Source organism: Geotrypetes seraphini, chromosome 14 (assembly GCF_902459505.1).
Source record: "Geotrypetes seraphini chromosome 14, aGeoSer1.1, whole genome shotgun sequence".
NCBI classification, from domain to species: Eukaryota; Metazoa; Chordata; class Amphibia; order Gymnophiona; family Dermophiidae; genus Geotrypetes; species Geotrypetes seraphini.
In genome coordinates this window covers 22,118,425-22,144,289 of record NC_047097.1, presented here as the reverse complement: position 1 = coordinate 22,144,289, position 25,865 = coordinate 22,118,425, and the positions used below count along the sequence as shown (strand labels likewise).

The 25,865-nt window shown below is 41.4% G+C and overlaps 1 protein-coding gene across 9 annotated transcripts in view; it reads right to left on the bottom strand.

Moving 5' to 3' along the window:
* ATP8B4 (ATPase phospholipid transporting 8B4 (putative)) overlaps positions 1 to 25,865 on the bottom strand; it is a 363,870-nt gene that overhangs the window by 74,103 nt on the left and 263,902 nt on the right. For 7 of the 9 annotated variants that reach the window (XM_033920244.1, XM_033920245.1, XM_033920241.1 and 4 more), the window contains 3 exons: positions 23,876 to 24,014; positions 22,374 to 22,504; positions 17,730 to 19,494 (listed from right to left, as the gene is read on the bottom strand). In XM_033920244.1, the coding sequence (XP_033776135.1) occupies positions 19,213 to 19,494; positions 22,374 to 22,504; positions 23,876 to 24,014 (552 nt within the window). In that variant the 3' untranslated portion in view covers positions 17,730 to 19,212. Of the gene's footprint in view, positions 1 to 17,729; positions 19,495 to 22,373; positions 22,505 to 23,875; positions 24,015 to 25,865 lie in introns of those variants that run through there. The other 2 variants (XR_004536957.1, XR_004536958.1) reach the window with 1 other exon arrangement.

The window sequence follows — 25,865 nt, the reverse complement described above, 5'->3', positions numbered from 1 at the left end:
GATTGCCCAGCTCTTTGTAGTCTAAACCGCCTAGAACTTTCGGTTATGGCGATTTAAAAGAATAAAGTTATTATTATTATTATAGATCGTCTGAGTAGCTGGGCAGGATCCAGCCTCACAGCAATGTGACAGCACATTGTACAGGGGACAAACGCAGATGTTTCTGTCTATGTATTCGCTTTTTATAGCAGCAATGATAGGTTGAGAGTGATCTAATGAGTCCTTCCCTGACCTAGGTAATTAGTCTCTGTCATGCCAGCCCAGCATTGTTTTATTCCCTAACACCATCAAACCTCATCCAGTCTCTTAAAACGCGAGTTTCTCTGTGCTTCACTCCAAGGACACTTCAGATTCTTTATAAAACAACATGGAAGTTTGTCTGTAAATGTGACAAAGCCCATGTGACTATCACCATTGTCATTCTCATCCTACTTTTTAGCTTACAAATGAAAGCACTCCTGGGAACACTGCACATCGGAGCATTAGAAAATGTGGGATGGCAGTGGACCAGAAAAGCCAGACAGAAATAAACATATGTACCATCGTATGCCAGGGTAAGAAGAAACTGTCCGACAGAAAGCATTCTTAACGTCCCAAAATAAACAGCTTTCCCAGAGTTCATTTTCTTGTTCAGCTCGAAGCTAAATTCTTTGGCAAACCCCAAATATAACCTTGACACTTCTTCTCATAAACATTTTATGCAGTGTATATTTTAGAAATTACAGGAGAATTATATTGGGAAGGGGCCACTGCAAGGGACAGCTAAGCTGTTCTTTTGTACACTGCCAAATATGTAACTTTCAGAACACAATATGGCAGGCTTTTTGAAATTTTTATTTTCCTTTTTGGCTAGATTCCGTGTACCCCAAGGTCTTCGCAATTGTACAAATCTTGTCATTGCATTATTATTATTTTTTTTATTCATACATGGCATATAGGAAGGGGTGCTGAAAACTTCTCAGCCCAAGCAAGAAGAGAATGCCTTGGATATGGTTCAATCAATGACCTGAAACAATGTCAAAACAGAGAATTTCACTTCTGCAAATTGGCATTTAAAAAGATAACACACTTTTCAGCTACAGTGGCAAAATAATGCTCAGAATTTAGGAAGTTGGTTGTTTGGGCTGAGAACTTTTCAGCGCCCCCTTGTATGTAATAAAAGTGAGCCAAGTATAGGACAGTCCAGCCATTATGACATCACTGAGGAGGTTGGCCCTTATTGGTGGAATGAAGCATTATGACATCACAGTATCAGCTCTGAATACCAGAGACTGAAACTCTTCACAGGAGGTGCTGAAAAGTTTTCAGCCCAACCAGGAAGGGAATGACCTGGATATGGTTCAATCAATGACCTGAAACAATGTCAAAACAAAGAATTTTGTTTCCCAAATTGGCACTTAATGAAATAAGATTAACACTCTTTTCAGCTACAGAATTTAGGAATTTGGTTGGTTGGGCTGAGAACGTTTCAGCACCTCCTGTGAAGAGTTTCAGTCTCTGGTATTCAGAGCTGATACTGTGATGTCATAATGCCTCATTCCACCAATAAGGGCCAACCTCCTCAGTGATGTCACAATGGCTGGACATGCTTCTAATTTCACTATTTCTTTTTTAATCAAAAATGTGGACAAAGGGCCAGATTCTGCAAACGGTGCCGCTATTGGCAGCGGCATTTAGTCTGGGTTTTGAAAAGCTTCCAGCAAGGAGCAACGTTGGGACAGCATCTGTGCATGCACGGATGCAACACAGTGACATCACATGCATGCATGCGATGTCATCATGTCATACCAGTGCATGCACAGATGCCCTCCCGACAAGTGAACTGATTGAGGACATGTAACAGAAAGACTGCAGGGCTTAGATAAGTGACCTGCTTAGGATCAATGATTGTTAAGAACAGCAACACGTGAGAAGTTTTTTCTAGCATTCAGTTTTTTAGCCAGAAAATGTATAAATATCACTGTAATTTCCTGGTTTCGGGAATTCTGAAGCTGCCAGCTTGGGGGCTCAGGAGTCCGCATATGCTGAATAAAATAGACCTGTTGCTTTCTTCAAGTCTCTAAGTTTTGTGGCGGACCAAAGTAACCTTTCAGAAGAAGAAGAAAAAAAAAAAAAATCAAATAGAAGAAAGAAAATTACTCGTATGCGTCCTGAAAAAGGAAGCATTTTAAACTACCCTTAAATTTATCTAAATTATGTTCTGCTCCGATAAAAAGCGGAAGAGTTCCAGGCCATGGGTGCTATGACAGAGAAAACAGAGGCACGGCAAGGGCCGATAATTTTTAGTGAGGGGACATGGAGAGTTCGTTGAGAAGTGGATCTTAAGGCCCTTGGAGGATCGTATGGAATCAGGAGACAGTTTATAAAAGCAGGTTTGTTAGTTTTTTGTGTGTTTTAATTGTTAAGAGAGCAATTTTGTATGTGATCCGGTGAGGTAGAGGTAGCCAGTTGTGCTTTTCTCAATAGTGGAGTGACGTGGTCCTATTTTTTGGAGTTTGTAATAATGACTTTGATAGCAGAGTTTTGTATCAATTGTAGACATCTGGTATCTTTGTGACATAGTCCAGATTTTAGTTCCGGGAAATCTGGTAACCCTATGTGAGCCACTCATGAGTATTTTCCCAATCTAACTGTGATACCTGGGGCAATGGAGGAGGTTAAGTGACTTGCCCAGAGTCACAGGGAGCAGGCTGGGATTGAGCTCACAACCTCAGGGCTGAGGCAGCAGCTCTAACCACTAGGCAACCCCTTCACTCCTTGTTTACAGGGGCATCGAAGCTCCTTGACTGCTGCCTCCTCTTCTGTAGCTTCCTTCCAAAAGTAAGGCGCCAGGTTATAAAAGAATGCCTAACTGCTCCTAACTTTGGGCTCCAGACTTATACCTGAGAGGACCAGACGCAAGTCCAGCATCCAAAGATAGGTGCGACCTACAGAGTATGCTGGTATTTTATAAAGATTGGGCCTTCTGTAAACAATCTGCGCAATGCACGGCGGTGGCAAAAAGGGCAAACAATGCTAGGAATGATTAAGAAGGGAATCACAAACAGATCTGAAAAGGTTATCATACCGCTGTACCGGGCCATGTTACGCCCCCACCTGGAATACTGCGTCCAACACTGGTCATCGTACATGAAAAAGGACATAGTACTACTCGAAAGGGTCCAGGGAAGAGCGACAAAAATGGTTAACGGACTGGAGGAGTTGCCTTACAATAAGAGGCTAGAAAAACTGGGCCTCTTCTCCCTCGAAAAGAGAAGACTGAGAGGGGACATGATTGAAACATTCAAGATATTGAAGGGAATTGACTTAGTAGAGAAAGAGATTGTTCACCTCTCCAAGGTGAAGAGAACGAGAGGGCACTCGCTAAAGTTAGAAGGGAAAAGATTCCGTACAAACGTAAGAAAGTTCTTCTTCACCCAGAGAGTGGTAGAAATCTGGAACGCACCTTTCAGGGATTCAAGACAAGGTTGGATAAGTTCCTACTGGAATAGAACATACGCAAGTAAGGCTAGACTCAAATAGGACACTGGTCTTTGACCTAAGGGCAGCCGTGTGAGCGGACTTGCTGGGCACGATGGACCACTGGTTTAACCCAACAGTGGCAAATTTTATGTTCACTCAGATCTTCCTGGTACCTAACTTTCGGCCACCATATACCTGGGAATCTCTGCCCATGATATCCATTTATGCATTTTTATGGGATTGGAGTAGGATAATCGCGATAGTTCAGTTTACTTAGCTAAATCTTTGGGGAGGACAGAAGTTCCCAGATTAAGGGCCTGCAAGTTCATTGAGTGGATGTGTGAGTCTGAAGGTTTGTCTAGGAAGCCCAATACCCTTCCACTGGTCCAATAAGTTTCTTCTCTGATTTCTTCTCTGGCCTTCTTCTTTTGATTAGTTTCCTTTTATGACAATGCTGAGAATCTTTGCATGCACTGTTTCGTATCCCCCACTGAAGCTGGCTGCAGTGAGGCTGTGACCTTACTGATGAGACAAAATAGGAAAAAAAAAATTCATTTTGCAGTCAACTGAGAAGCAATTTTCCTTTTGAAGGGTAATATTTTGGACAGACTTGTTCTTGAAAGTATTTCAACTTTCTAGACAAAAACATCATACAATTATCCTTGATGAAATAGCACATAGGAAATGTTGGACTCGAGTAATTGGAACCTAATAGCTGCAATACCTGCGTTCTATGAGTTTCAGAAATAAAATATGATGATGAGTTGTAGGGGAGGCCTGGCACAAAAACATTTTCAGATGAGGACAGCAGGATTAAAAAGATTTTTGAAAAGCTGCTTTTTTCAGACTTTATAAAATAAATACTCCTGGGTACTGAAATGATACCCAAAATGCTCTCTGAATGGCTGAGTGTCTGGTGTAAAACTCGACTCCATATACCCTAAAGACAATTAACTATTGGACCCAACCAAGTATCCCTATCTCATCGGTACCTATTACTTAGGGTTATCAGATTTTACTATTGTAAAATCCGGACCCATAGCCCTGCCCAGTTTCACCAAGCCCCGCCCCTGCCTTGCCTTCCAGCCACGCCCCCTCAACCTGTTCTCGTGCTCGGAGCCACGTCGGGAGGACATCTGTGCATGCGAAGGTGCCCTCCCGACCCGGTCCCAAGGTGGAAGCTTTTCGAAACCCGGAACAAGTACGCATTTATTTATTTCCACATCAGGATTTCTGTTCAGATAATTCAATGGACCAACAGGCCCAAAATCAGGTCACCAAATGTGCCCAAAGTAAACCACTAAAAAATCAGAAATAGATCATTGAATTATAAAATGAAGCCCAGCGACTGAGTTTAGCAGAAGGCAATCTCTCCTTTCAGGTCCTAGGCTGCAGACTTTAGAATTAGAGATCAGAGGTGGGAGATGAGACCTATGATAACATATGGAACCTATAGAAACTGGGAGGGCTATTGCTGCCCCCAAACTCTTCCTCCTGCTTATCAGTTTCCAGACTTCTACTCCTTTCTGTAAACTTCTGGCATCTTCCTGACAGGTGCAGGGAACATATGAAGAGCCTCAAGGCTGCTTATCTGTTGCTGCAAAGCAGACAGCTTCACACTAAAGAGAGCCAGCAGTGGAAACAACGACGCAGGAATGAAATTGGGAACAGAACAAAGAATTCAGACACCCTTATACTGATGCTGAATATCAATAAAGGGATTTGATATTCCCTCATGTCTGTCTCAATAGCAGACTATGGATTTTCCCTCCAGGAATTTGTTCAAATCTTGTTTAAATCCAGATATCTTAACTGCTGTTACCATGTCCTCTGGTAAAGAGTTCCCGAGCTAAACTAGTCTTTGAGTGAAAATATTTCCCAATATTTCCATGTAACTTAAGAACATAAAAACATAGGAATTGCCATACTGGGACAGTCCGAAGTTCCATTAAGCCCAGTATTCTGTTTCCAACTGTGGCCAACCCAGGTCCTAGCTAGATCCCAAGTAGTAAAACAGATTTTGTGCTGCTTATTTTTGGAATAAGCAGTGGGTTTCCCCAAGCCATCTCAATAATGGCCTATGGACTTCTCTTTTAGGAAATTATCCAAACCTTTTTAAAACCCTGCTAAGCTAACTGATTTCACCACATTCTCTGGCAACATATTCCAGAGTTTAATTGCACTTTGTGTGAAGAAATATTTTCTCCAGTTTGTTGCAAATCTACTACTTAGAAGCTTCATCTCGTACCCCTAGTCCTAGTATTTTGGGAAAGAATGAACAAGTGATCACATCTACCCTTTCCACGCCACTCAGTACTATAGACCTCTATCATATCACCCCGAGCCATTTCTTCTCCAAGCTGAAGAGCCCTAACTGCTTTTGCCTCTCCTCATAGGGAAGTTGTCCCATCCCTTTTATCATTTTGTCACCCTTTCCTGTACCTTTTCTAATTCCGCTATATCTTTTTCGAGATTCGGTGACCAGAACTGCACACAGTATTCGAAGTGCGGCTGTACCATAGATTAGGGGTGTCCAACCTTTTGGCTTCCCTGGGCCGCATTGGCTGAAAAAAATGTTTCTGGGGCCGCACAAATGCGCAAATGCTGCAGCAAGACAGAGGAGGGAGCCGGCATGACGGTAAACACCCGGGGGCAGCAGAGGAAAGCACTGCATCGGCCTCGACCGGGGCCGCAGGTTGGACACCCCTGCCATAGAGCAATACAAGGGCATTCTAACATTTTCATCTTTGTTTTCCATTCCTTTCCTTTTTTGGGTGTCCCCTAGTCTTTTTGTACTTCGATTCACTGTTACCACTCTGTTAAGTCTTTCCTCATATGAATGGAGGTGGTGGAGACAACTGTATCTGAATTTAAGAAAGCAGACAAGCAAAGAGATTGTAGAGATTAGTAATTTGTATGAAAGGGTAGACAGGATAGGCTGTCATTTTCTGTGTTTCTATGTATAATTCATCTTTTTCATGAACCCACTATTTTAACTGTTAAGAAAATTATAGAGTGCAAAAGTGTATGGTTATTTATAAATAAACCTGCAGCCTTTTGAATCTACTCATGACTTGCTTACTCATTCAAAGGATCAGGTTTGGAAGGGGAGAGAGAGCAGCAACGGATGTCATAGCTTGCAGTGTTATTACATATTGTCTAATTAGGCAACCAAACCAATAGCATATGATCGCATCTAAAATCAAGGCTTTACTATCAGTGTTATTTAAGAACATATGAATTGCCATACTGGAACAGACCAAAGGTCCATCAAGCCCAATATTCTGATTAAACAGTGGAGTGCCACAGGGGTCTGTATTGAGACCGGTGCTATTTAACTTATTTATAAATGATCTGGAAATTGGAACGACGAGTGAGGTGATTAAATTTGCAGATGACAAAGTTGTTAAAACGTATGCAGATTGTGAAAAATTTCAGCCGGACCTTAGGAAATTGGAAGACTGGGCATCCAAATTGCAGATGAAATTTAATGTGGACAAATGCAAAGTGATGCACATTGGGAAGAATAACCCAAATCACAGTTACCGGATGCTAGGGTTCACCTTAGGGATTAGCGCCCAAGAAAAGGATCAGGGTGTCATCATAGACGATACAATGAAACCTTCTACCCAATGTGTGGCGACGGCCAAGAAAGCAAACAGGATACTGGGAATTATTAGAAAAGGGATGTTAACAAGACTAAGAATGTCATAATGTCCTGTATCGCTCCATGGTGCGACCTCATCTGGAGTATTGTGTTCAATTCTGGTCTCCTTATCTCAATAAAGATACAGCGGCACTAGAAAAGGATCAAAGAAGAGTGACCAAGATGGTAAAGGGGATGGAACTCCTCTCATATAAGGAAAGATTAAAACGGTTAGGGCTCTTCAACTTGGAAAAGAGATGGCTGATGGGAGATATGAGTGAAGTCTACAAAATCCTGAGTGGAGTAGAACTAGTACAAGTGGATCGATTTTTCACTCTGTCAAAAATTACAAAGACTACGGGATACTCAATGAAGTTACAGGGAAATACTTTTAAAACCAATAGGAGGAAATTTTTTTCACTCAGAGAATAGTTAAGCTCTAGAACACATTACCAGAGGTTGTGGTAAGAGCGGATAGCGTAGCTGGTTTTAAGAAAGGTTTGGACAAGTTCCTGGAGAAAAAGTCCATAGTCTATTATTGAGAAAGATATGGGGGAAACCATTGCTTGCCCTGGATCAGTAGCATGGAATATTGCTACTCCTTGAGTTTGGCCAGGTACTAGTGATCTGGATTGAGAACAGGCTACTGGGTATGATGGACCATTGGTCTGACCCAGTAAGGCTATTTTTATGTTCTTATGTACTAGTTATTCCCATCTCTAGATCATTGATAAATAAGTTTACAAAAACAGCGGTCCCAGCTCAGACCCCTGGGGAACCCCCACTATTTACTCTTCTCCATTCAGAATATTGACCATTTAAACCCACTCTGTTTTCTGTCAACCAGTTCTCAATCCATAAAAGGACATTACCTCCTATCCCATGACTTTCTAATTTCCTGAAAAGTCTTTCATGAGGGACTTTGTCAAATGCCTTTTGAGAATCAACCAGTTCACCTTTATCCACATGTTTATTCACCCCTTCAAAGAAATACAGTCGATTGGGGAGGAAAGATTTCCTTTGACTAAAACCATGTTGGCTTTCTCTCATTAATCCATGCTTATGTATATGTGCTGTCATTTTGTTCTTTATAATAGTCTCTACCATTTTGCCCGGCACTGACGTCAGACTCACCAGTCTATAATTTCCTGGATCACCTCTGGAACCCTTTTTAAAAATCGGTGTCACATTGGCCACCCTCTAGTCTTCCGGTACTATGCTGGTTTTTAAAGAAAAATTACTAATTACTAATAGCTCTGCAAGTTCATTTTTCAATTCTATCAGCACTCTGGGATGTATACCATCCATTCCAGGCGATTTGCTATTGTTCAATTTGTCATTTGAACAATTTGGTTGAATGTCTTGAAAATGACCCTTCACATCAACAAACTGCTCATTCAATATAATCCAACATGCCCTCATCACTCCACCAACAGCAATCTCCTCTCCTTCCTTCCCTTACCTCCTTCAGGCTCAATATCTCACATGAAACTGCCTTTAGCTAGCTGAGTCTCAAACTTTGGAATTCTCTCCTACCCTCCCTCCAGACCTTCAAATTAATTCTCAGAACTCACAGTTTCACCTAATCCTTCTCTCTTCCCCCTTAAATTCCCCTTATCTATTTCATTTTTAGTATTTTTAAACTACATAGTAAACCTCACTGGTCCTCATCAAATGCTGTGACTAAAAAATACATTAAAAAAATGTATTGCCCTAAAATGTATATAAAGTGGTTTCCATGTGTCAAACCAGGGGCTCCAAATAGAAACTCTTCCTAAATTCATCCTCTACATCTCATTCTCACCTTCAAACATTGTATGTAACACCACTGTATGAACTCCGCTATATATATGTAACTTACAGCAAATGTAACTTCTCTGCAATTTGTAACCTAGCTGAAAAATAACTTCACCGTAAATGTAGCGTCGCTGAAAATGTAAATGTTGCTATACCAAAAAAAAAAAAAAAATTGTAACTTCACTGTAAATGTACAGTCTCTTCTTCATCTGTTAACCGCATAGAACTTCCATGGTAATGCGATATACAAAAATAAAGTTATTATTATTATTAACCAAATTTCAACACAGTATAAAAAGCACAGAAACAAATCATTACTTAGAAACAGTGTATTTGTAGAAAATATTCAGAATATAAACAGATTAGATAAATTATGGAACATTATGTACAAATGTATAACTATTTACGTTGCAAAAAGAGTTAAAACTCTTTGGTATGAAAATACACATACACAACTTTGCAATTATCTATTGTACAGAACAGGTATTATATACTCCATAAATCTAACACATACAGACAAAAAAAGCATACTGTCCTGAAAAAATGACTCTATTTTGTGCTCTCTTATGGGGCTCATTTTTGTCTATTAGAGCAGTGGTTCCCAACCAGCCAGTCGGGTTTGGGGATAGCCCTAATGAATATGCATGAGAGAGATTTGCATATAATGGAGGTGACAGGCATGCAAATCTGCCCCATGTATAATCATTAGGGCTAGCCTGAAAACCTGACTGGCTGAGGAGCTACTGTATTAGAGTATTTATGAATTGTTTAAAGATACAAGCCAAAGAGAAATCTTCGACTATGCAGAGTCACGCCCCCCACCTAGGGCCCACCTGGGTTTGAGGGTAACTGTGGGTAGCCAATAAACTGTGCTTACTAGTCCCCATCCTCAGCTACCAGTCATTAACCCCCTCTTTTAGCATGCGCTAAACACAAGCTAAATGCTAGCGCATGCTTCCGGTGCAGGTGGTCGAGGCCACCAGCGTGCTTGACTTCAAGAATAAATGGGACATCTACGTGGGATCCCTACGAAGTCGAGTTAAGGAACTGGGTCATTAGCATTCAGACTTATTGGGGTGGGTCAGTAGAGTGGGCAGACTTGATGGGCTATAGCCCTTTTCTGCCGTCATGTTTCTATGTTTCTATGCATGTTGTCCTATGGACCCATTAGCGGTTAGCACACGTGTTCATTTTGGCGTGCGCTGAAACGCTTAGCGCGCCTTTGTAAGAGGGCCTAACGGTGCGTCAAGTGCCGAGCGGCTGGAGTACGCTATTCCCTCAGCCAAACTTGACGAATGCATTTTGCAGCTGAGGAGTGCAATCCTGGAGCCTGTTTATCAGCAAACCAGCAATTATTACGAGTATCGATTAGTGCTCATCCTGGCCAGATGCTAGGGTCGCTCTTGTAAAGAACATATTCGTATGTTGTAAGTACAAGCAAGTCAGAACTGATGCATTAAATACATACATTCAGCCTTCTCCCATACCTAATCCACTCTGCATCTTTTCTGTGCTTCTACAATTTTATAACAGAGCGACTACTATAAGCATCGGTTATAGCACCTATTTTGAGCTTATTCTCTAAAGAATAGTTAAGAGCCTACTTTTCTTTAAAAATACCAGAGCTAGTGGCAGAGAACATATTTATATCTAGGTCTGACCGCTTATATCAGTCCCATAGCTTAATAAATTCCTGCCATTATTATATAAGTTTCCTGAAAAACCACAACGGGTTCCGTCTACTAAGGTGTGCTAACGGATTTAGCATACGTTAAAAATTAGAAATAGAATGGGCTCCAGGGCATTTAATGTGCACTAATTTTCAATGTGCACTAGGCAGATTTTGTAACCAGCGGCCGCCGAATGCATGTCAATCACTCAACAGCAGTGGTTACAGAATCGAGCCTAATCAGCCAAGATAGGCGGCTGAAATGTTGGACTGGAAAACCCTGGCCAAATTTCAGCTGCCTATCTTGGTGTAAATTGCGGCTAGGTAGCCACTTTAGCTCGCCTAACACCACTTCTGGCATTGGCCATGCCAATTCTGGCATTTCATGGCCTAAAGCGGCTACCTAGCCACGATTCCAGTTGCCTTTTATTTAGGCATTGGAAGGCACTTCAACACTGCCATTTCTGATGGTGTTTTTCAATTAACTTAGACATCGGCAGGGCACCTACCACTGCCTAAGTTTAGGTGTTGGTTATAGAAATTCCCCCCTAAATTCATTAGCACACCCTAGTTAGGGTTATCATATAGTTCCAGAAAAAGGAGATCGAATCGAGACATCCGGGTTTTACTTCCATTGCTTTCAATGAAAGTATAACCCAGATATCTCATTCCGTCCTCTTTTATTCTGGAGCCATATGATAACCCTAGTAGACAGACCCCAGTGTCTTCCAACAGCAAAACCAGTTCCTCCTACTTAGTTAACTTTCTAGACTCGATACATGGCTTGAAATGTAATGTTGCCAAAGGAATATGAATAGGTTTCAGATAAAAAGAGATGATTATCTTGGAGCACAGAAGTCACCAACAATGAAAGTATCAGCTTGGTGAAACAGTACCTGCCCTCCAGAGAATGTAATATCCTCTCACATCTCTTCAAGGGCTTCCGACTGAGAGGGAAGGGTTAAGATGGCCATTTTAGTTAAAGATTCAATTATTAGGCATGTAGATACCTGAGTGACTGGTGGGCCTAAGAATCACTTGGACACTCAACATCTAGATAAGATTTTAGGCAGTGCTGGTGAGTAGCCAACAACATAGGAAATGCATAGATTTATGTAAGAGCGTAAATAAAACTATCCTATAATTTATGAGCATGGCGCATACTTTTCCACTAACTGGAATGCTACATAAGGTCATGAACACGCTTAAATATCCACTTGCATATGTAAATGACTAGAATATTGCCATTTACATGGCTCTTTATAGAACTACCCCTCCCCTCCCCCCCAATGTTTGCATATCCTCATACTTGAGTACAAAAAGACGACCATAAAATTTACCCTCAACTTCTTTATAATGTGCAGGATTAAATAGACATGTCAAATGTAGAAATTGGGGAATTGTGAGAAACTTGTATATAACTCTAGTACTTTTCTTTCCCAGCATTCAAAATGTTTATTTGGATCTTCAAACCCATTGTTTCAGTAGTCACAAGAAATCAGGGTTTGTGTCATCAATGTACTTTGCTTTCAGGTTAGATGTATTAATGGATTTTTTTCCATTTTGGGGATAATATTATAAAGGGTTTTTTTTTTTTGTTTTTTTTTTGGGGGGGGGGTTTGCACGTGTATGGCAGGTGTAAAATACCACTTTTAGATTTTACTCCACCCCTGCATATAAATATATATGATGTCAAGAACATTGTATTTGTATGTGACTCAGACCGAGCTGTGTTTGGTGGCAGGTGACGTGTAGACAGAATCAGGATTTATACTTATTCTTTATCATGGATGTACATTTGTACCAGCCCCATAGCTGGTGGAAATATATGTGGCTTCATTAGAGACGTATCTGCAGCTTTTGTGCCACAATCTTATAAAGAGACAAAGAAGCCTACTTAGCCTTCCAACCTTAGTGATCTTTATACTTTAGAATTAAACAATAAAAGTAGAAAAATAAAATTACTCTGTAAAAAGCAGACGCTTAGTGCATCCCGTTCATGTAATATGTTTTAACTTGTCAGAACAGTCCTATAACAAGTATACGTACTGACTGCCAATGTGATATTTCTACAAACTCCCCTGAGTTCATCTTTTTGTGAACCAATATTTTAACTGTCAAGCAAATTATAGGGTAGCATACCATAAAACAACAAGCATGAAAGAAATGATGCGGACCAAGCAGAGATAGCAATCTGAAGTCATTAGAAAGCTGGTTCATGACCACAAAATATCTGCAAAAGTCAAAATTTGGAGGTTTGGTTGTATCTAATTTGATTTGCAAGTAAAGGAAAATAGCTGGGGTTAAAAATGCAATAATCCATAAAAAGTTAGACATAGACCAGTTGGGGCAAAGAGCTTCAAGCTCTTGCCTCAATCGCAGTTGGTGAGAGGTTCTACGAGTACAGTCCCTGGAGGCTAGAACAGCAGAATTGGAAGAGCTGAAGAAGAAATTCAGGAATATACAGAAAACCAGGGAGATAGTTTGGCAGCCTCTGTGCTGCCCTGGAGAGGATGGAGTTGGTCCAGAGGAAGCCTACTAAAATGGTGCATGGTCTTCATCATAAGGCGTATGGGGTAAGACTTAAAGATCTCAATATGTATACTTTGGAGGAAAGGGGAGATATGATAAAGACGTTTAAATACCTACATGTGCATGAGTCGAGTCTCTTTCATTTGAAAGGAAGCTCTGGAATGAGAGGGCATAGGATGAAGTAAAGAGGTGATAGGCTCAGGAGTAATCTAAGGAAATACTTTTTTTACAGAAAGGGTGTAGATGTATGGAACAATCTCCCGGAAAAAGTGGTGGATTCAAGAAGGCATGGGACAGGCTCGTGGGATCTCTTAGAGAGAGGAAGAGATAATGGTTATTGAGGATAGGCAGCCTAGATGGGCCATTCGGCCTTTATCTGCCATCATGCTTCTATGTAACATGGAAAGCATCATCTTGGTGAAAGAGGACCTTGTCTTCTAGAGAATGCAATATCCTTTCATACCAAGGATTAGTCGCCAAGGGCTTCTGACTGTGAGGGAAGGGTTAGGATGGCCATTTTAGTTGAAGATTCAGTTATTAGGTGTGTGACTGGTGGATCTAAGAATCTCTTGGTAAGCTGCCTCAGTAATATGAAAGTGGACAGTTAACATCTAGATAAGATTTTAGGCAGTACTGGTGAGCACCAACAATATAAGAAATGTGGGGGAAGGCTCGGGAAGCTAAATTTAAGATCTTAGATAGAAAGCTGAAATCCCAAATCTCCAGAGTAGCATTCTCAGAAATAATGCCCATTTCTCACACAGGACCCAAGAGACAAGTAGAGCCCGGGAGTTTCAATGCATGGATGAGATATTGGTGCAGGGAAGAGAGATTTAGCTTTGTTAGGAAAAAGGCCATGTGCTGGGGAAGGAGGAGCCTGCAGCATTCAGAAAGCATGGATTCCACCTGGCTGCCGGTACTAACATTAAAAGCTGATCTATCATTTTTTTTTAAACTAGAACCTGGGGGAAAGCTGATGGTTGCTGACGAGGACATGGTATGGAGTGACATCTTTTCCAGGAGTGTGTAAGTACTGAATTACACTGATATCCACTCTTCCAATGAAAAATGCTCAGAAGAGATTACTTTCTCTAGGGTGATGAGTTTATAGAACTCAGGGTAAGCCAAGTAGATATCAGCTGATAGTACAGACAATCCTTCCACAGTATTAGAAGTATACAAAATTTAAACAAAGTTTGGGTGGGGGGGGGGGTGGAGAGCAGAGGATTTCTGGGACTCCCAATTTGTTCAAAATGTTTGCATTTCTCCTTGAAGAATGTACAGTACTGTGTTTGGATGTATTAGACTTTCAAACAAACCTTAATAAATTCCTGCCATTATTATATAAAATTCCTGCTAAAACACAATGGGTTCTGTCTACCAAAGTGTAATCATGAATTTGGGAAGGAAAGGGTACATCAAGGACGACAAGCAAATCGCAGACAGACTAAATTCCTTCTATGCATCTGTTTTTACAAAGGAAGACAAGGCAACAATTCCAGAAGCAGTGAAAGTGTTCAAGGGAGCAACAGAGGACAGCCTTACCACAGTGGAAGTGGACTTGGATCAGATTTACCACCAGATCGACAAACTCAAAAGTGACAAATCTCCTGGACTGGACGGAATTCATCTAAGAGTCTTGAAAGAGCTAAAAGTGGAAATCGGTGAACTATTACAAAAACTTGCCAACCTGTCAATCAAAACAGGACAGATACCGGACGACTGGAAGATAGCGAACGTCACGCCGATATTTAAAAAAGGATCAAGAGGAGTACCGGGCAACTATAGACCTGTGAGTCTCACGTCGGTCCCTGGGAAGATGGTTGAGGCGCTGATCAAGGACAGCATAACCTGGCACTTAGACACCCACGACCTGATGAGAGCCAGTCAACATGGATTCAGGAAGGGGAAGTCATGTTTGACAACCTATTTCAATTTTTTGAGACAGTGAACAGACAAATTGAAAGTGGAGAATCGGTGGATATTGTATACTTGGATTTTCAGAAAGCATTCGACAAGATTCCACATGTAAGACTCCTCAGGAAACTGCAAGGCCATGGAATAGAAGGAGACATACTAAGATGGATAGGCAACTGGCTGGAGAACAGAAGGCAGAGAGTGGGCATAAATGGGAAATTCTCAGACTGGGACTAGCGGTGTGCCCCAGGGCTCAGTACTTGGGCCCATCTTATTTAATATTTTCATAAATGACCTGGAGGATGGAACATCTAGTGAGCTCATCAAGTTCGCAGATGACACAAGCTATGCCGGACAATCAAATCACAGAAGGACAGTGAGGAACTCCAGAGCGACTTGAGTCGATTGGAAAATTGGGCAGATAAATGGCAGATGAAGTTTAATGTGGAAAATTGCAAAGTCATGCACTTAGGCAGAAAAAAATAAGGAATACAAGTATAGTATGTCGGGTGCAACTCTAGGAAAAACCGAACAGGAAAGGGACCTTGGCATATTAATCGATAGGACCCTGAAGCCGTCGGCGCAATGCGCGGCGGCAGCGAATAAGGCAAATAGAATGCTAGGCATGATAAAGAAGGGAATCACGAGTAGATCGGAGAAAGTAATAATACCGCTATATAGAGCGATGGTCAGACCACACTTGGAATACTGCGTCCAGCACTGGTTTCCATACCTAAAAAAGGATTTAAAAGTACTTGAGAGGGTGCAGAGATGAGCAACAAAGCTAATAAAGGGCAAGGAGAACTTGGAATATGAGGAACGACTTAAGAGACTGGGATTGTTCTCCCTTGAGAAGAGGAGACTGCGAGGGGATATGATCGAGACTTTCAATATACTGAAAGGAATCGACCAAATAGAGCACGATAAAAATTTATTTACAATGTCTAATGTGACACGGACAAGAGAATATGGACTGAAGCTAAGGGGGGACAGGTTCAGGACAGATATCAGGAAGTTCTGCTTCACGCAACGAGTGGTGGACACCTGGAATGCTCTCACGGAGGAGATAATTGCGGAATCCACCGTTCCAGGGTTTAAAGATAAGTTAGATGTACATCTCCTTATGAATGGCTTAAGGTAACATAGGTAAGGTTAAGCTAGATGTGCATCTCTTATGAGAAGCTTAGAGTATGGGGACTAATACTATGCCAGGGTACATCTAGCGGGGCCTCCGCGTGTGCGGATCACCGGACTTGATGGACCTAGGGTCTGTTCTGGAGATGGCACTTCTTTTGTTCTTATTAATAATTAATGTATGTTAAGTGCCCTGCAACCCATAGAAATAGAATGGGCTACAAGGCATTGAATGCGTGCTAATTTTTAATGTGCACTAAATTCATTAGCACATCTTAGTAGACAGACTCCAATGTCTTCCAATGGTAAATCCAGTTCTTCCTACTTAGTTAACTATCTAGCCTCAATACGTGTCTTTTACCAATGCAGGACTGTTCAGTTGATCTGAATATAACTGTCGCCAAGGAACATGGTATCAGATGAAAGAGATGAATCTCTTGGCCTTCTCTGATCTTGCACAAAGCATAGCAGTATAAGGAAAGCAGAGAAAGATGGGCTAAACTACTGCCTCCATGGTTACATGACTTTTACATGTGGAGGGCCATTTTCGATACGACGTCTAAGTCTGACTTTGGACGTTTCCCACAAACTCAGGGCCAAGAACTGTCCATTTTTTAAACCGTTGGATAGCAATATTTTTTTTAATGACCTATTTGGACACCTTGGCCAACCTTAGGACATCCAACATTTTTAGCTATTTTGGACCACAAGACTGTCCAAGTTCAAAATGACCAAATCCAGACCATTTGGACATAGGAGAGGCCAGCATTGTAATGGAATGGCCACACAGACATGCAACAGAGCAGTGAGTCACCTTAGATGGCACTGCTGTAAACGTTATGTAAATGTAAATCATGCTTTTTCAGCCTCCACATGCTGAGGAAAGTAAGATCCTATTTTCGCCAACAACATTTTGCTGTCCTTGTCCAATCCATCATCCTCTCCAAACTAGACTACTGCAATGCCATCTACTTAAGCCTATCAAAAAAAAAATCTTCAAAGACTCCAGCTAATCCAGAATACTGCAGCCAAGTTGATCTTTGCAAAACGCAAGTCTGACCATGTCTCCCCACTCCTAGCCAAACTTCACTGGCTCCCAGTGATTTCCAGAATCAAATGCTCCTGCCTGGCTTTTAAGATCATTCATGGCATCCTTCCTTCCTTAATCCCACTATCTTATAACTTCTCGAGTCCTGACTCTACCAGACCCATCCAAATGTATAAACTATCCTTCCCCTCTCTACACGGTATTCACTATGCAGGCAAACACGGAAAATCCCTTCACTTCAGAATCACAGGTCTTTGGAACAACCTTATTACCCCGCTGCGGAACCTGGGCTCCCTCCAATTATTCCGCAAGCAACTGAAAACCTGGCTTTTCACTAAAATGTAATTCTATCCCCCCTTACTCTTCTCTTCTATATATAAGTTCATGTAAACCTTTTTTTTTTTCCTTCTCTTCCTATATTTTAAGTTCTTGTAAACCGTGCCGAGCTCCACATCCGTGGAGATGATGCGGTATATAAACTTAAGGTTTAGTTTAGTTTAGTCACATAATGGATGCCAGATGTATCTCTCTCCTTAATCCCCTTATAATTTATGATGAACCCTCCAAAACTCCCCCCCCCCAATATACTATACCCATCTATCTCCCATCCCAATAGCCTTTATCACTCCAGGTTGCACCTATATGGCAGAATTGTAGGGTTTTGCTTCTCTACTAGGCTTTCCCATACCAGGTATTCTAGAGACATGTATGTACTGTTTCATTCATAACCTTAGGGGGGGAGGAAGACCACTGGCAGTGTGTGTGTGTGGGGGGGGGGGGTCGCTATTACTTAATCCCTCCTGAGGTTATCTGGAAGTCTTGGGAAATGTTGGCTTATCAGACATCCAAGTGCTAAGCCCACCCATAACACACCTGTAACATGCTCCCTCACATCAACCAGTACACCCACATCAAAATATCACAACTCAAACACTGAGCTATTTCTCTTTGTATAAGGCAAATAATAATCTCTTGCACTTGCAGTTATAATATCATGGAAATAAAGAAATAGCTCAGTGTTTGAGTCATGATATTTGATGTGGGTGTACTGGTTGATGTGAGGCTTAAGATAAGATCAAATTTTAATAGTTTGTGATCATTTTGTGTGTTATATGCGAGGGTAGGTGGTGTATATACATGATTAAAGCTATGGTCCCAGGATGGGGATCTGGAATAACATATAGGTTATAAGAGATCCTATGATCTGAATTTTACTAGCCTTAAGATATGCACATCTCCTAGAACTGATAAAATTGAGTGAGAGCTTTTGAATTTGAAATGAGTTTGTGAATTATAGAAGTTGATTCTGTAGTCACATGTAGTGACGATTGATGTTGATAGCTAGTTATATATTAATCATCCATTTGCCCGATGGCTCTACATTGACTCTATATTTATATGACATTACATGACTGGTTCAATCTTTTGTTTCTGAATCGTTGCTAATAGGATTCACCAGCAACCACTGGAATAGGATTTCCCAGTCTGTCTAAATACCGTTCTCTGCATATTATTATTTGCAAACAAAACTAATGTGATTTTAAATACTTTGATAAATTTGCTTTTGACTTCCTAACATGATTGTTGATAATAATGGCTTAAATGGACAGTGATCTGCTATGGCAGTGTTTTATCACAGTATAAAGGACGGTGCTTATTCAAGATATAACTAGTACAAAAAAAACAACGTATTGGTTGAATGCCGAAAGCAAACACTTAACAAAAATGCCTCTGTGGAGAGTTCACCCAGTCGCAGCTGTTCCCTTGAGCAGCAGAAATGTATTGTTATATTCCTATAAGAGCTTTTTAATTCAGGACAATCTTCTACCACATTCCATGCATTCAAGACATTCTTTATCACGCTGCGTAATACGGTGAACGTCTTTGTCTTCAACACAGTCACAGAGTTTTGAAGCTTAATTTTTAAACGGTCCCAAAACACAGTGCAACGATATGGCCCCATTTTAAGAGGAGTAACCCACTTTGCTTCAGAATCACTTTTTTTGCTTATGGCTTCACAGTTCTGTCACTACCGAAGCTGTTTACAGTCTCCGCTGTTTTCTTGCGTAAATTTTCTATCCAACTTGCGCTACTTAGCATTGTCTTTCCGATCCCCATGGTTCCATGCGAATTACCGATACGCATATTCTTCCCAGAGGTGATAAGCTCTCCATATCCCTCCTGGTGAGCAAAGGCATAACCAGATCTTCTAGAACTTGTTCTGTGTACTCGACGCATCTGGTTCTGTAAAGGCCTCTGCTTCTTTCTGGCCTGCTGCAAATAGCGTACCTTAAAAACCAAATATTTCTATTAGCAATGGCCAAGGATAACATAAAAGTCAAACGTTACTGTGTTTTACCATATTTCTGAACTCAAAAAACAAAAAAAGGAAAGGAGGAATAAAAATTCAAGCTATCCAACTCCACTGCTTAGCTACAACAGTAAATAATTTGACTTCAATGAAAATAAAAAGCCTCAGGCATGATGTAAAGATGGGGACATTCAGTTGGGCTCTACAGGAAGAGGAGTCTCCACGAAAGGTGTATGGGGGAGGCACTGTGAGGGAGAGTGTCTTCAGGAGGAGGGGAAGATTCTGGCCCCTTTAAGAACACTCCCTAGGAGCACTGGGCCACAGGTTAATGACCTAATATTCCCATGGAGGATTAAAAAAAATGCAGGTTGCAAGGCTGAGATGCAGGAGGTTAGTTACTCCCACAGTAAACTAAGGTTATTAAGGTGTGGACAGACATTGGGAATTGATGATGGGATAGATAGAACATGCTTTGAAGATGAGATAAGTAGGACATGCTTTGAGATTTAGAACTTGTTAAACAGACGTGGCTTCAGTAGTTTCTAAACTCAACGTAAGAGATGGCCTCTAGTATGGGTTTTCCAAGCCATGTGTTCAGTTTAGCTGCCTGGAATGATAACATTCTGTCAAAGAACTTCTTGTATTGGCATGATTTCATAGAGGGATAACTGAATAGATTTATTCTGCGGGTGCTCTTGTTGGAACAGTTTAGAGTGAACTGAGAGGCAAGGTAAGCTGCTAGCATCCCGAAAACAGCTTTGTAGCTAATGCAGGCAAACTTGAAGAGAACTCTAGATTCCAAAGGCAACCAGTGGAGTTTTTGAAAGTAAGTTACTACAGAAAGGCAAAGGCTAAGAGCCGAGGAAGCAAGTTTTACTGGAGCATGCAACATGGCCCATGTTTTGACAAAAGGCCTACATCAGGGGGTCCAATGGTGATCTCATACAAAAAGTGCTTCCTATACAATTTGAAGACATAGATTGCATTACATTAATGACTTCTATTCTGCTTATACCTTGCAGTTCAAGGCGGATTACAAAAGAGCTAACTGGACATTTCCAGTAACGTTACAATTGTTTTTTGGGTACAAAAGAGATAGGATAGCTGGATATTTCCAGGAGAACTTGCAAATTAGATAGTAAGATGACTGGACATTTCTAGGTAATATTACAAATAGGTTACAAATAAGATTACAATTAAGAATGCTGGATATTTCGAGGGAGCATTACATTTTAGGGATCTGTATTCTTGGTTGATATTTTGAGGAGGAAGAGATTACCAAAGTGGAGGCTTTGGGAGGGGAATTTACCAGGGAGGAGAGGGAATAGGGGGGGAGGGTTAAGGTATCTGGATACATTTTTTGAATAGCAGGGTTTTGATTTCTTTTCAAAATGTTTTGAGGTCGCCCGTTGCCATCAGCAGATTAGAGATGGAGTGGTCAAGTTTCGCTGCTTGCGTCGCAAGAAGGTTGTCAAACATCTTCTTGCGCTGAGTGCCTTTGAGCGGAGGGTAGGCAAATGGGGTCAGGGTTCTTCTTTGTCTTGTGGTGAGGATATGATTTAGGCGGTTGTTTAGGTAGGAGGGGGCAGAGCCGTTTAATGCTTTGACTAATAGACAATAGAATTTGAATTGAATTCGTGCTTGTATTGGTAGCCAGTGAGAGTCTAGGAAGGCAGTGGTGATGTGATCATATTTTCTCAGAGAATAGATCGGTCTGAGAGCGGTGTTTTGTATAGACTGAAGTTGTTTTAGCATGTTGGCAAGGCAAGGTAGATAGAGGGAATTGCAATAGTCCAGTAGACCTAAGTCTAGGGATTGGATGTCACATGAACACTATTTAACAGATAAGTAACGTTTATTTTTCGATGCCTTGCACAGTAGTAACTTACTGACTATCTGAAAGTACAGCAATAATTGGGTGGTGAGGTTTTTAGGGGAACTCGTTCCCCTTTTTCCTCCATGTCTCCGCGCACAACCTTCCTATTAGATAAATTATATGAAAAGAAGAGTGATTAACTTTTTGACTTCAATATAAAAACGTTTACATTTTGTTTGATTCTTTCACGTTTTCCTTTTTGGATTGTTTGTTCCTCCGTGTTTTGTTTTCGACTTAGGTACCAATTTCTCAGCATTATTAATATAGAAACTCATCTGACAGCCGCCGTGCAGCTTCGAAGCAGAATGAGGACTTCCAGGGCAGGCCTGCTCACTGACGCTGTGTGGCGGCTGCTGGAAGATTTTAAATTACAGCGACTGGGGAAGTTGGGAGCTGGAAAGAGAGATCAAAGGATCTTGCTGGGGTTAGGGTGGAGTTTTTGCCCCTCCCCCACCATAAAAAAGCATTCCGCTGTCTATGGCTATAATGGTGGTACACACAGTACAGTGTTTTAAAGTGCTAGGTTAACAAATATATACAGTATATGAAGTTAAAATAGCATAATTACTCAATTGGTATCATCAGTGCAAAAATAGCCACAGGATGTTTGAAATTTGCACTAAAAGGATTTTTGGTAAAGCATATGATATTCAGTGAAAAAAAAATTATTATGCTGGGTAGAATTCTTGAAAATAAAAACTTGTGTTTATCCGGAGAACAGTTTTTTGTATTTTAACAGGTTTTGGAACTCACGTCTTCAGTTTTAAACTAATGTTCTCAGCAAGTGTAGTGTCCCTTCTTACTGTGCCAATTAGATTCCCTTTCATTAACTCAATGTGCCAGCCTGCGCAAAGCAGGCTGCGATGTGTTTGTCACTTTAAATGCTGCCCAACAGTTTCAGACCTATCACCTTCCCTCAGCCCAGGAAAATTAAAAACAAACAGGTGATTGCAACAGCGTGATGTAAATATCTCAGCTTACCTTATCACTTAATGTTGGATATAACTCGGCTTTAAGAAATCGAAACGTTATCACAGGTGTGACACAACTCACAGTGGTCAGGACAATGACAAGCCAAACGCTTATCCGACCCAGCGAATTACGAGCATTTCCTAACATCACAGAAAAGACAAAACTCTTTTTAGTTTCAGTTGTCTGCCAAGGCTGGGATTTTATAGCCTTATTTATTTATAATATTTATTAACTGCTCAAGCTGAATGTTCATGGCAGTACACGTCCCCCTCCATATTCGCGGTTTCCGTATCTACAGTTTCGATTAATCGTGATTTTTTGCAAAAAAAAAAAAAAAAATTATTTTAATTTTTCAAGCTATTTTAAGCTCTGTGAGCCCCCTCTTAAGTCTTACCTGGTGGTCTAGTGGGTTTTCGGGCAGAAGCAATCTTCTCACGCTCCTGCCCCGTGAAGATCGCTCACAGGAAATTGCTGCCTTGAGCTCCCGTCATAGTCTCGAGAGACAACAGGAGCTCAAGGCAGCCATTTCCTGTGAGCGATCTGCATGGGGCAGGAGCGTGGGAAGATCGCTCCTGCCCAAAAACCCACTAGACCACCAGGTAAGGCTTAATGGGGGGCTCACAGGGCTTATAATAGCCAGGGTGAAGCGGTGGTTAGGGGCAGAACCGGCCCAAAAATTATTCACTTTTTTTTATGTTTGCGGGCCGGCTCTGCCCCTAACCATCGTGGATACGGAGGGAGAAGTGTATACAAATCATATGCAAATTTAAAACATTCATGACATACAGTACAGTTAAATCAACATAATTTGTAAATACATCCTGGACTGAATCATAAAATTTTTCCCTCTAACTGACATCCTGATTCTTTAAAAGAAACGTTATTAAACACTGATCCTAATTCCCACATGCCTGTCTAAATTAAGAAAGTCGTCAAGGCTTTGTTGAATTCTGCACAGTTTTGCAGTGCAGATGGCAGTCTGTTCCAAAGCTGTGGTCCCACAACTTTAAATATAGAGGAGCAGTATTTGTTTAAATTAACAAATTTATAAGTTGGCACATGAAGTAAATTTTGATCAGAGGATCCAAGCATTCTTACTGGTTGGTAAATACGTATTGTAGTAACAATAGTTATCTAGTTCCAGCAAATGTTGCAGTAACGGACTACTTTTTCTTGGTGTTAATACACAAATTATAGGGTGTTATTTTATCACAAACTCATGCTATTTCAGCCCAGGTACCATATTATGCAATGAGACTTAGATATTAATATACGGGATTGACATCCCACCTTAATGAAAGAAAAAAGATGTCTCTAGAAACCAAAATCACAGCTATACATAATAAAAATGAGCCAAATATAGGGCAATGAAGCCATTGTGACATCACTGATGAGGTGGCTCTTAGGCATTGGTGGAATGAGGCATTATGACATCACAATATCAACTCTGATTATCAGAGACTGACACTCTTCAGCATTGTTAACTCCAGCATGGATCATGATAGACTTACCCACAAAGGGGAAGTGGCTGGGAAATATGTCAAAAAGGCCGTCACTGTGCATGGCAAAGAGAATGGAGAAATAAACAGCCACGCTGCCCCAGATAAAAAAGTGGTTGATAGCAGTCCAGTAACTTGTATCCAAGCCTATCTGTAAAAATTCAAGCAAACAGAAGTTTCATCAGGTTGCCCTGGAGCACCAGCATTTCTCCCAAAATCACATCATTGGAAAACAGAGAGGTTTCTCAGCGCCTTTTCTGTTCTGTTACTATGGGCTAGATTCACTAAACTTACCGATCCTGTAATGATGGTCGTAAAACCGGTTTTAATGGTTTTGCGATTGTTCGTGCTCCCCAACCCGATTCACTAAACTGCTGTCCGATGAATCTCCTATCCGATCCACCCATGCAAAAGAGTAAAACTCCACCCAAAATAACCAAGCGATTGATTCACTAACAATTGCTTCGCTATTTGTCATTGGGTTGGGACTGCTGTAGACCTGTTGGTAACTGCGCTACCGACAGGTCTGCCTGGTTTTTTTTGTTTTTATGGCACTGATATTTTGCGTGTATTACACACGCAAAGTATCTGGCCAATAAAAAAAAAGCAAAAAAAAAAAACCCCCCCCCCCTGACAAAGTGCTCCCTCTCTTTCCCCCTTCCCAAACCCAAAAAAATGGCAAGAGGGATGCCGACTCCCTCCTGCCATTGGGCCGACTCTTTCCCCCCCAAAACAAATGGCAGGAGGGATGCCTACTCCCTCCTGCTATCGGCGCTCCCCCCCCCCACTGAGCTCAAAAATATGGTAGGTGGGATGCCGACTCCCTCCTGCCATTGGGCCGGCTCTTTCCCCCCCATAACAAATGGCAGGAGGGATGCCTACTCACGCCTGCCACCGGACAAGGATGCCCCCTCCCCGTACCTTTAAAAGTTGGGAGGAGGGTTGCTCAGTCCCTCCTGCTCCAGAAGCCTCCAGCAAAGAACTGCAGGCCTTAGGCCCTGCCCCGATGCAAATCATTTGCATGCAGAAAAGATAGTGAATCAATCACTGTTTAAAAATCGGCCAGCGAACGGCAAACAGCGCTTGAGTCGCTATCTTTAGTGAATCTGGGGCTATGTGGCCTAAGCATTTTATACTTCTACGAAAAGACTGACAGCAGGCTGGAATTAAAATCAGCTCAAAATAAACCCACTGATGTTATGGGAGGCAAACATTAGCCTACTGGTTTATTTTTGGCCGTTCCAAAAATTGTACAGCTGGTTCTACATATGTAACTATTTATTTTGAAAATTTATTAACAGACTTCCCATATTGAAATACACCTGAAACAATTTACAAAGCTAAAAACAAACCTAAAATAATAAATATACTAAAATAACATTAAAAAATAAACCTATACAGCAGCATACTATGGAACCCTCTTACTAAGCTGCATTAGAATACACTAAGCCCATGCGCTAAGCTCATTTCTAACACAGCAGTATTGTAGGCATTCCTCAATTTTTTTTCAGGTTTAGTAAAGGGTATATAATTCTTTCTTCCCTTCTATTCCTTCATTTTCCTACTACAGGGTGGGCCAGGGAAAAGTAGCCTGCTTCTAATACCGGTGCCAGAAAGATGGTGTTCTCCCTGGAACAGCGAATAGCGATTGTCCACATGCGATATGTGTGGGGAAATTTAAAGCAGAAAGTGTACGCCAACAATCCACATAGCCTGGATGAACTCAAGGAAAACATCACAAACACTATGCGCAGCATCAGTTTTGAAGAGGTGCAAGCAGTAAGGTTACCAGATTATCCTTCAGGAAAATCCGGAGCCATGGCCACGCCCCCAGGACCACCTGTCACGCCCTGTTCTGCCCCCCCCAGCCCCGCCCCCAGATGGCATCTGAACATGTGCGGACGTGATGCATTGATGTCACCGCGTTGCATCCGCGGAGCTTTTCAAAAACCAGACAAAGTGCCATGTTTTGAAGAGCTGTCCGGGGAAATTCAGACAACTG